This window comes from Nanorana parkeri, unplaced genomic scaffold (genome assembly GCF_000935625.1).
Source record: "Nanorana parkeri isolate BGI_ZX_2015 unplaced genomic scaffold, ASM93562v1 scaffold825, whole genome shotgun sequence".
NCBI classification, from domain to species: domain Eukaryota; kingdom Metazoa; phylum Chordata; class Amphibia; order Anura; family Dicroglossidae; genus Nanorana; species Nanorana parkeri.
In genome coordinates, this window is record NW_017307093.1 from 92,017 (window position 1) to 106,743 (window position 14,727).

The 14,727-nt window shown below is 40.0% G+C and overlaps 1 protein-coding gene across 2 annotated transcripts in view; it reads left to right on the forward strand.

Moving 5' to 3' along the window:
• ELP2 (elongator acetyltransferase complex subunit 2) overlaps positions 1–14,727 on the forward strand; it is a 111,477-nt gene that overhangs the window by 17,441 nt on the left and 79,309 nt on the right. For both annotated transcript variants that reach the window (XM_018565261.1, XM_018565260.1), the window contains 3 exons: positions 5,016–5,166; positions 11,219–11,296; positions 12,937–13,001. In XM_018565261.1, coding sequence (XP_018420763.1) covers positions 5,016–5,166; positions 11,219–11,296; positions 12,937–13,001 — 294 coding nt within the window. The remainder of the gene's footprint in view (positions 1–5,015; positions 5,167–11,218; positions 11,297–12,936; positions 13,002–14,727) is intronic.

The window sequence follows — 14,727 nt, forward strand, 5'->3', positions numbered from 1 at the left end:
AAAAGCAGTTGCATATTGGAAATGCACATATGGCCAGAGCTGGCAAGCATGTTATAATCTCATTAAAAGTCTCCTTAAGTATCGATTGTGACATTTCTTTTGACAATTTTTAAGTACCTGTATTAATGATTTCCTTTTTTGTTCCTTATTGTTTATCGCCCACTACTTTCTGTGTATTGTATACTTTTGAAAAACCTCAATAAAACATCAGAAAAAGAGAAAAGTCTCTCTAACCAGTGGGCATACCGATGGCAAAAAAAAAAGAAGTTAACAAAGTTTTTAAAGTATATTTAATGTATTAAATGGTCACTAAGGCAGAGAGGATGATTCTTCCCAGTGGGGACACCACAATAATTTGACAGGGTTGCTAACCTTTCCCTACTTTATCCAAATTGGGGAAACTAAGTCACAAACACTTTAAGGTACACCCTCACAATAGATAGATTTTGGTAAATCTAAAGATGATCAAAGAGTCCGATTTGTAATGTGTGTGTCTAGCTTTAGACATGTTGGGTTTAGCTGGATCTAATATTTCCTAAATTATTTATTGAGATATGTGCTATAAAACTGGAAGTGAAATCATTTTAATTTCGTCAGCATGTTAAAGGAGACCTATCCAGGCTATTATTCGATTTATGCTAAGCCCCACCCTTTTTTTTGTTGGTGTGCTCTGGCATGTCCAGACAGCTGTATCACCACTCAACACATCCAGAGAAAATTTATTAACTATTCTATTTGCCGTGAAACTGGCTAAAGGCACAGAAATAAATGTACCACGAGAGCATGCAGTTATATCCTTAGTGTATGTCTAATTCCTGTATCGCAATTTAGTATATATCATAAATCTGCTTTCCTGCTGGGATGAACTCCTCCTTCTCTATCCTTACTCCTGACCATAATCAATCCTTTCTATGACTTGGTGCCAACTTTCTGCTTTCCTTCCCTGACCATGATAATCTACTGCTATGCCTCCTTCACACCCATGATTATCTCCAGCTCAGCCTTCTCTAACCCTGGTCCATGATCAAATTCTCATCTGCCAACCTCTCTGGCTTCTCTGCCAATGTTCCACATAGCCAACTCGGGTACTATTATTTCCAATTTTGCTATCTGGATTCCATGTACATTATCCACTTGCTCTTTGATTTACAATCTCCTAATCCCTTTCCCCAGTCCATAACCAGATCCTTCTCTAAGTATGCTGCCTTTCCACTGTTCCTTCACACCCTTCTTTTCTCCCCTGGCTTTGGTTGGTTCCCAGTTTGCCTCCACACCCTTCTACAGTCTTGAGTCAATCAGTCAATAACTCGGCCTGTTAAGATTCTTGTGCTCCTGTGGACATATACTACAAGTGATTTTACACACTTAATCAAGTAATACATTACCTGATAAAATTTTGTCTTATTGGAAAAGGAATGTATAGCAGTGTCCTTTGAATTCACTCAGCCCAAATTCACCTGCTCAATGAAATAATGCCAAAAGAATAATCTGCATTCTGTTGGCTAATTTACTTGCCTAAGTCTTTTCCTTGGCAGACCCTTAATTGAATTTTTAGTTTTAAATCTGCTAAATACATTCTAGTTGCATCAAAAGAAAAGGTGCGCAAAGTCGTACAGTTCATTTTCTTTAGAAAGCTGGCACACCCTGAGTAGAGAAGCCTATCCCCTGCCAGCATGTTGCAGGAAAGGACCCTTGCTCTCTTTATGGGAGCATTGGCCTCTGTGCAGAGGTCCTCTTTCTTAAAGTCTTTACACACTGTTTGATGTACCTGAAATGTGTTAAGCTGATTTGAGCTGAAAGTTTAAAAAAGAACTATGGGGTAAGAGGTTTTTTTCCCCATATTTTTTTTTAGGGTCATGGGATGACATGTACAAACCTCCTCCCGTGACCCAAAGCTCAGTATATTGCGGGCTTATGCCTGCGGTATACTGAGAGCGCCGCAGCCGGCACGGATCCCGACAATACTGTCGAGATCCACCCAGGTGCGTGAGTGACAGCTGACTCTGCCTATCCAAAGGCAGAGTCAGCTGTGCCCGCCCCTGTCAGTCACTGCTCACTGTAGGGAGACTATCGGGACGTAAGCAGATGGGTGCATGTTTCTGCTCAATTCCCCATCAATAGAGGCGACCTGTGACAGCTTCTTTGTCACAGATCGGCTCTAACTATTAGGATGAGTGGAAATCACTTGCATCATAGTTCTCCTTTTATGACTTAATAAATTGTCCCCAAATACCACTTTGGTCAAGAAACGGATATATTATTAAAATGGCATTCTTACTGGAATGTTCTTAGGGGAACAACTAAATCCAGGTTAGGCAAATAATGTGCTTTTGCCTCTTAATTTGCTTCAGTTCTTCCCAAATGTATCTTATCTAACATAGCTTATCTTGCCTAGGGGTTTTTAAGCTGTGATCCAAACCTAATTTTCTTTTCTTTCTGAAAATCAGATTCAAGTTCCATCTAAAAAGAAACAAACCGTATTTTTGCTACAGTCCCAAGCAGAGACAGACTGCAGGTTCTGGTCCTTCACTGCTCTCCATCAGTACAGTTAATCTAGGACACACCACTGTCCTGTTGATTACAAAGATCACAAACAGGAGCACACATATGAGTCATCCCTCTGCTTGCCTGCTTTCCACTCTTACTGCTGGCAGAAATTGATTGACTCCTAGTCCTAGATTTAAAGGCAAATTCTGGTATCTTTTTACCATTTGCTTTAAAAAAAACCCATCATAACCGTTTTTCTTTTAAGATTGTAGAAAACAAATTGTGACATATGCATCAGTGGGTCAGCTCTGATTTTTCTTTTTTTTTTTTCTCTGAAATTCCTTTGCTATGTTGTAGCAGAGCTCTTCTTCTGTCACAAAGGTGGAAATCAGCAGAACTGTTCATTGATTATAGAGATTTGAAAAGACAGTGACCTGGATCAAGGCTTAGGATGCCAACACCCCTGAGAGTCGTATATCGAAAAGTCAGAAAAGTTGGGGTTTTTTAGGCAGCCGACTGACAACTTGCACACCAAGAATTTCTTGAAAAAGTATATTTTAATTGATTAAAAAGCAAATAGAATTGATAAAATTGACAACATGATTCCCCTATAAACTCACTCCACATTGATTAAATTCATTCATATGTAGATGACAATCAGAATTCTTGTGCAATTGAACATGATTGAAAAAGCATGATTGAAAAGTTCATAATTACATAACATGATTTATATAATGGAAGATGATGGAGGAGCTTGATTTTCTCAACGTTTCGCACTAGATAGCGCTTCTTCAGGAGATGAAGAGGGAGGTTGTCCTTGGAGTCTGTGTGCATCCCAGTCGTTCACCCTGGCTCAGACCGTGAAGGAATAAAAGCAAATGGCAAGGAGGGGAGAAAGAGGAGAGAGAAAATGAAAAGAGGCCCAAGACCCCAGTAGAGGCAGACCCAATCGGGAGATGGCGGGGGTACCACTCCTCGCAAAAAATTGGGAGTAGATAACAAAACTTTGACAGTCAGCGTAGTAAGGTAACCGTTCCTCTCTCTCGATATCGTGCCCCCAGCAGCTAATACAGCCCTGCAGGCTGTACACTCTGACCGTGAAGGAATAAAAGCAAATGGCAATCCCCTCCTTGCCATTTGCTTTTATTCCTTCACGGTCTGAGCCAGGGTGAACGACTGGGATGCACACAGACTCCAAGGACAACCTCCCTCTTCATCTCCTGAAGAAGCGCTATCTAGTGCGAAACGTTGAGAAAATCAAGCTCCTCCATCATCTTCCATTATATAAATCATGTTATGTAATTATGAACTTTTCAATCATGCTTTTTCAATCATGTTCAATTGCACAAGAATTCTGATTGTCATCTACATATGAATGAATTTAATCAATGTGGAGTGAGTTTATAGGGGAATCATGTTGTCAATTTTATCAATTCTATTTGCTTTTTAATCAATTAAAATATACTTTTTCAAGAAATTCTTGGTGTGCAAGTTGTCAGTCGGCTGCCTAAAAAACCCCAACTTTTCTGACTTTTCGATTGATTATAGAGACCTATTTGACCTAAGCAACTGAGACAGTAAAAAATAAATAGAAATATTTCTTGCTAGCTTCCAAACTGATGACATTTGTTGTATTTACACTGTGTGGCGTGCCACCAAAAAAGCAAGCCAGAGTGCTCTAGATCAGGGCTTTTTAAAGTGTGGGTCGCGACCCCATATGGGGTCCTGCATGTGAATGGGGGGGTTGCAATCTGAATCCCCGGCCAGGGCCACCATCAGGGGGGTACAGCCAGCACTTGTGTGAGGGGCTCAGGCGGCGGTGGAGGCCTGAGCTCCAAGCAAGATTTTTTCATTGTCATTTAATATGTGCAGTGTAATTGTTAAGGTCGCGGGACCCCCTTGTGCACTTGGTACCTTTCTGAGCACGTACACGCAGGAAGGTTTTTTTTCAGGGGCGGAGCTTTTTTGACCCAGCAGAAGCGGAGCACAGCTGCTGGAGGTAAAGGTAAGGGGTGGGGGGGGTAGTTAGGGAGGAGGAGAGAGACACCGAATGACGCTGGGTGGAAAGAGGGGAGAGAGAGAGAGACACCGACTGATGGGGATGGGGGAGAGAGACACTGACCGACCCTGGGGGGAAGGGAGGAGGAGAGCGACACTGACTGATGCTCTGGAAAGGGGAGAGGAGGAGAGAGCCACTGACCGACGCGGGGGGGAGGAGGAGAGAGACACCGAATGACGCTGGGTGGAAAGAGGGGAGAGAGAGAGAGACACCGTCCGATGCTGGGGGTCATGTAAAAATTTCCTTGGCCAAAAAGGGGTCACGAGAAAAAGTTTAAGAAGGCCTGCTCTAGATAATGAATCATATCACCTATGCTCTTCTCAAAATTACCTGGAACCAATAATATTTGAGACTTTCCTGCTTACTTGTGCCATATGGTTTACTGTCAGGGTTTCAATTGCTGAAAAAAAAAAAGGTCTAGAGCATTGTGAATAATGATTTCAGAGCTGTTTTTTTGTCTACTCTGCAGTGTGTACACAAGGATGTGCTGGAAGGTCACACTGAAGCTGTATGTGCAGTTCATGCTGTCTATAGGCCAGCAGAATCTGAGGATGACCTTCTTGTGGCATCGGCTGCCTCTGACTCCACTGTTCGAATATGGTTAAGAAAACAGTCAAAAAGTATGTATTTTTTTCTTCTTTTTCTCATTTTAACTGCAATTATTCTTTTTCAGATTACATCAGTGGATGGTGTTGCATTGTTCATGTCTGTCAGGGTGATATACAGTAATCCAGTACTGACATACTGTTTTTTGCAGGCTAATATACTTCATGTTGGCTTATGAGAAAATGCATTACCTATATGTTGTAAAAAACAATTCTACAACTCTTATTACAACTATACAGAAACCAGTTTCAATTAATATGCAAACTGTGGATTGGCTTGATTTGCAGAACCGATAACTCAGCTCACTGTCTTCTCCCTGCACTGACAAAGCCACCCCCCGCAATGGGACAGACAGGGAAGGGGTTCAGCTGGCTTTGGCTATATGGATCCCGACCATATTGTCAGAATTTTTCCCACCTGCATTAGTAGGCGGTAATGGGGCTCAAATACCTGAAAGAATAAGTCACTGAAACCTATAAAACAGCAAAAAAAATATTGAGCTTACAATCTTTTATACCAAAAGATTAAAAAAAACTTTCAGCTAGGTCCTCTTATTGCTGTCATTCCCAAATGCCTCATCTACCATCTCATCTACCATCTGTATTACTAGTACTACACCCCCCCATTTTGACAGTCTGGAATTAAATACAGGGTGCAGCAAAATGCATTTTCTTTTTATTTATTATTAAAAGTGTGTCTGTTTTAGCAAGGTTGGAGATAGGGAGGTTGCAATGGTGGCAGTACAGTAGTCAGTGGGAGGTTAGGGTGGTGGCATGTGCAGTGGTAAGGGGTGATGGGGCTCAGGCAAGATTTTTACAACAGGAAAGCACATGTGTGACAGAACTTCTGTTTTGCAGCAGACTGCCTTGTCTCTGGAATGGATACATGGTGTCTGTGTGAAGGTTCACAACCTGAGCCAGCACTACAGGAAGAGGCACTCAGCTGCAAAGGGAAGTTATCCCCAAGCATGAGAAGAGATACAGATTTAAAAGGAAGAGCAGCAAAGAGAAGGGAAACTACCATGGATTACAGTAAGGCACACATTACAGTATTGGTTTATGTTAAAAAATCTGAGGGTTTAATGTCACTTTAAGCCAGAAGCCTTGAAAGAACTTGAAGAATCTGAAAGGTGAGAAGAAATGTGTGTGGAAAGACTGCACCCTGTGGTGACAAAACAGCAAACATCTCGCCATAGAGGGAGGATACACAATACAGGAAAAAAAAGCCCTATTAATTGAGTGAATATTGATTTTTTTTACTTTTGGCTGCTGAGAGTAAATTTGAATGTAAAGTTTGCATGATAATAAATCTGATGCTGCATTATGGTGCAATCTTTGGGAGTAGTGCTCACATGATCATAGGAGAATGGAAAAGCGGCTTTTTTTAATGTAAACACATTGAAGAGAAAGGTTAGGAATGCAGTGAAATTGTCAAAATATTTAATAACTTGATGGATATTAATCCTGTTCATAGTGTTTGCAAGAATGCACATGGAATAAAAGTCAGATTAGATCAGACAAAAGAGTAACAGCAGGATGATAGTGAATGTGCTCATTGTGAGATTTTGGTTGAGCATATAGATGATCTGCAGAATTAGATTTAAATATAATGTAGACTGTTTTATGAATTATGGGATAATGTAAAGACAATTTCTGCAAATATAAAAGCAGGAGGTAGCAAAAGTAAACAACAGACTTTTTTATACCAGAATCACAGTCCAGTATAGAAGACTATTTTCAACATCATGCAGCAATGCAGAGAAAGAAATGAACAGCAAACTTTATGGTATAAGGCTTGGCTACCATGTCGGTAAAATGAGAGACTAAAATCTCCAATGGTAATAGATGAAGATATTACATCTCACTAAGTTAGACAGATTAAGCAGTTGACAATGTTCTCAATAGGAGAAGAGACTCCTACTGCCCTTAAAATACTCAAGTAATGGTGATGCATATACTTAAATGAAGACATTTGAACAGGCATATAGAATGCTTATGGAGGTTGCACCAGACCAAGTTAAAATTTTCGGATCCAACTTCTCTTGCAATAGCTACAAAGAAATGGACCCTACAAGAAGTTTCAACTTTTATTGATACAATTAGACAATTAGACAAATTAAGCCAAACACTCCTCAATTCAGTGCATCTGTTTAGAATGGAGAACAGAGTAGGGAAATGTGTAATACCACACCCAAAAGTAGTGAAACTAAAGTCAAGGGTATTACAGCAGAAAGGAACTATCCTTTTCTTTTATTATTAAAGTCCTGGTCATATGTTGGAAAAATTCACAGCAAAAAAACCTAGGAATAGAAAATGAAAAAACAACTAAGTAGAATCTGCTCTGCCCTTTACAAATAAAAGTGATGGAGATTCTTGGTCAAACAGATCAGAGAAAAAGAAAAGAGAGGTGAAATTCCTTACAATGCTGTTAGCCACAAGAAAAAAACAATTATTGCTAGAATCAGTTAGAGCAATTTCTGCTGTCCTAATCCCACCATCTCACAAGGCATTGCATCAATGTTTGAGTCAAGTGAACCATTCAAGAGAGCTCACACAGGGATTTGCTGAGAAAGCCAAACTAGAAACTATGAAAATGGACTTGCAGACTGTTTTAGTGACTGTAGATTTGTTTTATTCAGCTGCTTTTGCATTGCACACAGATGTTTCCAAGAATACAATGTATGCAAAGTTGTTACAGCTAAGAGAAGGAATCGGGAGAAAAATTGTCTATTTCATCAGACTTTTACAACCATTAGGGCAGGTTTACATCACATCCAATGCGTTCCAGCACGGTTAGTGGTCGGAATGCACTGGATCACATAATTTATGCCTCCCATGTGGTGGTGCCATTCATGTCAATTGCAGTACAGACATGCTCCCCGCCCGCAGTGTTATAGTCTGCACCAGAACGCGTGATACAGCAATGCCTGCGTTCCAATGTGGTGTGATCGCAAAAAATAGTGCATAGCACTGTGGGCTGGGCATGAATGCTATCACCACGCCACCTCCCACCCAAGAATGCGGGAGCCTTTAATTCCAGTTTGTTCCGACCACTAACCATGCTGGAACACACTGGATGTAGTGTGAACCTACCCTAATAGTTTTACTGTTGTTACCTAGGAACTGTTGTCAGTTCGGCTAGGGATAAAGTTTTCTTTTATTCTTAACCTTTAGAAGAGTTAGGGCATAAATTAATGAGCTTGAGTTAAGAAAATGTGAAATTCTGACTTCAACAGGCTAAATGAAAAGAAATGTGTAATGGCTCCTTATGTTAGATATATTTTGGAAAGAAAATCTGAGACGCCTATTTCTGTAGCAACATTTGCAAATCAATATGTTATACTTCATTAATTAATTATTTTATTATGGAATGTATTATCTTGTGAAAGAAAAAGAAGAGATCAAAGAAGATGACAACATTTTAAAAGAAATGAAGACCAAAGGTCTCTCCAAGTTTACTATTCCTAATGCTAGATCAAAGCAGAAATATAAAAAAACAGCTATTTTATGGTCGGTGAGTGAATGTAATATGCTTGTTATAGGAATGGATTAGGATCAGTCAATTTTGAGGGGGAAGTGTTAAAATACTTGCTAACAAAACTAATGGTGTTTCAGGGTATTATTTCTGTAAGCATTTTGCATTAACCCCTTCGTGACTGACGACATACAGTGTACGTCGCCAGCATCGGGGCTGTTTAAACAGACTCCCGGCGACTTTTGCCGCCGGGAGTCTGTTTAAACTTGTAGAGCCGACTGTCGGCTTTACAACAGAAGCGATTCTGGCGACTTACCTGTCGCCAGATCGCTTCTGTGTCCCGAAGAAGGGGCCGCCCCCCCCGCCGGACACCCCCGCCGTGCTTCCCGGGCTCCGTTGCCCCTCCTACGGGCCCGGGACCGGCGATCTTTGTGTCCGCGGGGAGCTGGGGAGGAGGTCGACGAACTTCCGTTCATCGATCCCCTCCCCGTTCTATGGGACCGGGAGCGATGCAGATTGCATCACTTCCGGTCCCTGGGCTGTCAGTTCTGGGCTCCTGCAGCCCAGCTATAAGCTATTGATGTGCGATCTGCACTTCAATAGCTTATTTCCAGTGTAAAGGTGACACTGGGGGTCTTTTGGACCCCCAGCATCACCTTAAAGAGTACCTGTCACCACCATCTGCTATCACATGGGGGGCTTGTAAGCCCCCTCATGTGATAGCAGTCAAAGTAAAGTAAAAAAACAGTTTTTAAAATTTTAAATCAAAATAAATAAATCTAATAATAATAATAATAAAAAAAAATTAAAAATGTAAAATATTACTTTGCAGGGTTAAAGGTTTACCAGGCTGGGGACATTTAAGGGAACCTAGGCTGGTTCCTAAGCACAGTGGCAATAAACTGCAGCCAATTGTCCTTACAAACACCTGTCATCTGTGGTCCTGGATGGTGTATTTGTTAAGGCTAAGAGTTAATTTATGCTATATTTTCAGTTATGGACAATGGCGTTTGCAAACACTACAGCTCATGGCTCATTTTAAGTCTTGCATGGATATGGCATATTCCGTCTTTCAGTGATGATCATAATTCTGCTGTGATTTATAAATGTGGATTACAAATAACTCGCTATACAACTTGTTATATCGGATGCTCCTAATATAAAATAAAGAAATGCACTTGGGTGCACCCCATCTTTTAAATTCTAGATTGTCTGAAGAGTTTTGTGTTAGGTGGATGTTCAAGATGGTGGATGAGGTGTTCAGAAATAAAGAGGATAATATGGATGGTTTTATAGTGTACTTTTTCGTGTATTTTAATGTTGTTGGTATATAAACGTGAGTTTTTTTGTAAATTTAGGAAGTTTAGGTTTGTAGACCCATTCTAGTAATTGTGATTTCCGAATAGGCCACTTCATAGAATTTGAGCCTAGACTAATGAATCCCGCCCCTCCTTAACAGTGGGGGTATTTTTTTTTTTATTTGTAAATGTTGCTGCAGTTTCGCCTGCTTTCACAATGGGAGAAAATTACGAAGGATGGTGCTGGTACTTATGTTGGGACAAATATACACATAGCCATATTTATTAAAAAATGTGACTGTTTTTTTTTTTTTTTTGTTCCTAACTGCCACACATATGGAAATAGCTTGAAAAATGTACTGCCCAACTCTGCAATTTTTGCATAGTGTGTTACACTGTGTAATGATTCCATGATGCAGTATGTTATGAACCGTTAAAAAGTGTCAACAGTAACTACAACCCCTGGTCCTAGAATGGAAACCCTCTAAGTACACCCACATGCAAAAAGACCCTTTTTTTTTCTGGGGCTGCTTACAAGACCAAAAGTCTAGGTAGTTGGTCACTTGACCTCTGTTGAAGTGCAGTTTGCACAAGGATCATATGACCAACTTCTTAGGCTTTTGGGTATGTAAGCAGAGCTGGGGGGAACCTTGAACCAAACTTTCTCTTGGAAAGGGGGGAAAAAAATCAGTCCTATTGCAACTTCTTTCCCAGGATGACTGGAAGATGTGAGTACAGTTTATTTTAATGGAAACCAATGCATTGAACGTAGCTATTTTCCATCTGATGGCAGCCTTTTGTGACCTTTGGTACTCACTTTAATTAGATGTTACTTTTGGTAAAATATATCGTAGAGCCAGGCTTTTAACCTTTTAGCTGTTTTCCTACTTGAAATACACATTTCTCAAAACTGCTAAACATATCCTCTCTAGATATTTTTTTGAACGAGACTTGGCAAATGGAAGTGTATAATATAAACAATATTGCCTTGCAGATTCTTGTCAGAGCAGGAAAATGTTAAAAACCTAGAGTTGGCAACTATAGCCATTGTAGATTCTGTTACCTTTTTTGCTTGGTTAGTACAACTCTCACTACAACTCTTTAAATATCTGTGGACATGAGCTCTATACTTTCATAGTGTATATAAACTTTGCAGCAGTCAAGAAACAAAAAATGTCAATTGTACCCTCAGCTTTAAAAGTCACCCTGACATCCCTATTACTAGGCATTGTACTGTCAAGTTTTTTTTAATGTGAAAATGTCTAATTTTTTATTATCTTGTGTTTTCTTCAAGCTGAATGTTTGCAAACCTTGTCATATGGGAAAGGATTTGTACACGGTGTCTCCTTATCATTTTTACCTGGTACTGGGGGTAAGTAGTGGTTGTATGTCATTGTTAAAAGGTGAAGTCAGTATGGGGTCAATTTATAATTTAACACAATTCCTAAAGAATTATGAAAATACATTTCTACATTCTGTTTATTCACAGAACAGTGTCTGCCCTAGTAGAGGTTGGCAAGAATAACTGTTACTAGTAGTTCAGCCATACATTTGAATCTAATAAATAAAGCACTCCTTCCAGCATACTGTAGCAACCATTCAGCTTTCTGATTTAGGTCAAATAGGTGTGATCAAATTCTATGGGTAACCAGTCTTTTTATGTTGCAGTTGCGTTAACCATTTAAGGACCTAGGCTGTACCTGATATGAGATATTTGCACAACAGGATATAGTCTTTCCTCACTGAGCACACACTCACAAGTGTAGCTGCCAGGATCTGTTATTAGTTTGTCAGTTAAGGTCCTGGCTATGTAGCAGTGTATCCCAGTGTACTAAAAATATTATAACCTAGACAATGCCTATTTCTACCAGAGGGTTCTGAAATTGGTGTGCTTTGTGACAGAATAATAAAGCTGAATTGGAAGAAAAGCCAATATGTGTAGATTTCACCTCTCATAAGGAAAATACATGTATCTTTTCTAATTTGCTTTTTGTACCCAAATATTTTTGTCACTATTGGTAATTTTATTGTGTGTTAAATTCTAAATACACAGGATATTATTGAAATGATCCAAGGATAAGTGTTCTAATATGGTAGAAATCAAAACACAAATAGTGTTATTCAATGTCTCCAGGTCCAGGAGCAGTAAGTAATTCCTGTGCTTCACTCTCAAAAAGCATGTCTAATTATTGAAGAATTCAATCTAAAACGCCAAGAAAAAGATAGTCCTTGTATAGGCTTAATTAAGACATACTCCCTGGAAGCCACTTGTGGAGAGCTAAAAGCACATCACTAGGGGTGGCCTTCCTTCTTCTATATCCTGTTGTGCAAATATCTCATTGTGTAGAATTAAAATCCTTGAATGAGATGTTTGTACTGGTATGAGCAACTGTCAGAGCACAGGGAAAGAAAAAAGCAGAAGTAAACTGGGATATTTGTAGAGTTATTTGGTGTCCCTGGTCATATTTAAAGTGTCCACCTCGGCATTGTAAGCATTCAGTGAAATCTTTGTGCCGGCCATGCCTACACAGTCTATGACCATAGACTCCTTTGTGACTCTCTGGAGCGCCCTTTCTCTGGAGTCAGGAAATGCTTTAAAGATAGGCCCAAAAAATTTGATGGGGTTCACACTTTCCAGAGTGTCATTCAAATATACACATTGGAAATTGTGAGAGCGTCTCTCTCAGCTGTTTGCTTATGAATTCTAATTTTGGAACTTTTGATATTCATTAAGTCAAAATTAAATCAGCTAAACCATTTTATAGCCGATTTCTAGTTTTGTCACAAAGTTGAACTTATTCTTTATTACCATTGTATCTGAGATAGCGCCTTTATCAGTTGTTGCTCTTTACTACTAGTAAATTTAGACTGACTTCTTGCATAGCTGCCTGCCTGTGTAATTGGGTAGTTTAGCGTCTCTTTCAGCAAGCATTGTAGAGTTCCCTCAGTGCCTTTTTGCTTGCCTATCTTATTAGTTTAATGAAACTGTCTCACTGTGTTTTCTCTTTCCAGTGGCCATTTTAGCTTGTGGAGCAGATGACAGCCGGGTTCATTTGTATGTTAAACAGGATGGGCAGGTAGTTATTCCTTTCAGAATTGGTAATGGTTTACTTGTAAAAATGAGCATTTTTGTTATCTTTAATGTATAGCCTGCTGCTGCCTTTCATGGCTGTTGCAGTAACTACATTAGCTCTGCCTTGATAACCGTTGCAAAAAACAATTCTCATTTATAGTCTGCATTTTGAAGTCTTAGGTAATAAGGCGGTTCATTATCTTTTTGTAATTACTGGATGGAGAAAAAAACATGCTTCTGTAATTATTGTTAATCTTTATTCAAGTCTATTGTTGGTGAATGCTAAAAGGTGATCTTATAAACGTCTTTCCAAAAATCTGGCTACTTTAATGCTTACATCTAGTGAGCTATAAAAAATTAATGTTGAAGCAAACCCCCTCTCCATCCCATACACTGCAATGATTTAATGCTTGTTTTGTCTAGGGGGCAAGCTGCAATACTTGTTTGCTCCTGCAGGCTTCCTTCCTGCTGCACGACCAGCCCAAAGACACTGCTCCTCGTGCCCATTGACCTGCCTTTGCAGCGCCATCATGTACAATATAGGACCAGCGTTCCTGCATTGTACCTGAGTATGTTTAGGTCCACCAACATAACAGGGATGCAGAGGGGAGTTCCGGCTTGAGGCCTCGTTCACACCATATGCCGTGCGTTCCGGTCCGATTCTGGCCGGAACGCACTGCCTCGCATTGCGGCTGGCAATTCTGGCCGGAACGCACTGCATATAGTGTGAACGAGGCCTGAGGGGGTGCAAAGAATATAAGTAATTCACCCTCTTCATTATTCCCAGACAAAACAAGCATTTTAACCTCTTAGTGAGAGGAGACGTACTAAGTGATCAAATGACTGCTCACGTACACTGCACATGAGCAGCTATTAAGGGCTCCCGAATGCTAACTAACGAATCACTAACGAGACCTTCAATAATACTAGAATTAAGCATTTTCAGACACCCGATTGCTTTCAGTGATAGGGTGTCTGACAGTGATTGGAGTGCTGTGTGAACCACACTTCTTATCTCTGTTAGGCAGCCGTACACATTGGGATTAGCAAATCCTGATGTCTACTGGCATTTTTCTGAATGCTTCAGCATAGAGGTTGCCAGGAATAGCTTTTACTAGTACTTCAGCTACACTTATGAACCTATTAAATAAAGCACTCCTTCCAGCATACTGTAGCAACCATTCAGCTTTCAGATTTAGGTCAAATAAGTGTGATCAATTTCAATGGGTAACCAGCCATTTTATGTTGCAGTTGCTGTAACCATTTAAGGACCTAGGCTGTACCTGATATGTCCTAGAGTCTTTCCTCACTGAGCACACCCTCACAAGTGTAGCTGCCAGGATCTGTTGTTTGTCATTTTAAGGTCCTGGATGTAAAGCAGTGCTGTCATTTGGTTGCTTTTTTAGAACTGTTTGGCAGAAACAGGTGTTTCAGCAAATCCCTATGTGTACCTGCATTTTGCTGAATGCTTCAGCATAGAAGCATTCAGCAAAAGCTGAAAGCTGCCTGTTTTTGGGCTTCTGATTGTTGTGGCAACCATTCGCATTGTTTAGAAGTCTTTAGTAACATCTGAACATGACATGCTGCAGTGCATGTCAGGGTCAGTGTCTGTAAGGTTATTATTGGCTGTCTCTTAGTTTGGGGCAGCCTAATAATAACCAAAAATATATCTAAATTATCAAGCAATCATAGTGACATTCACAATGACTTCTTGATATAATTGACAAACT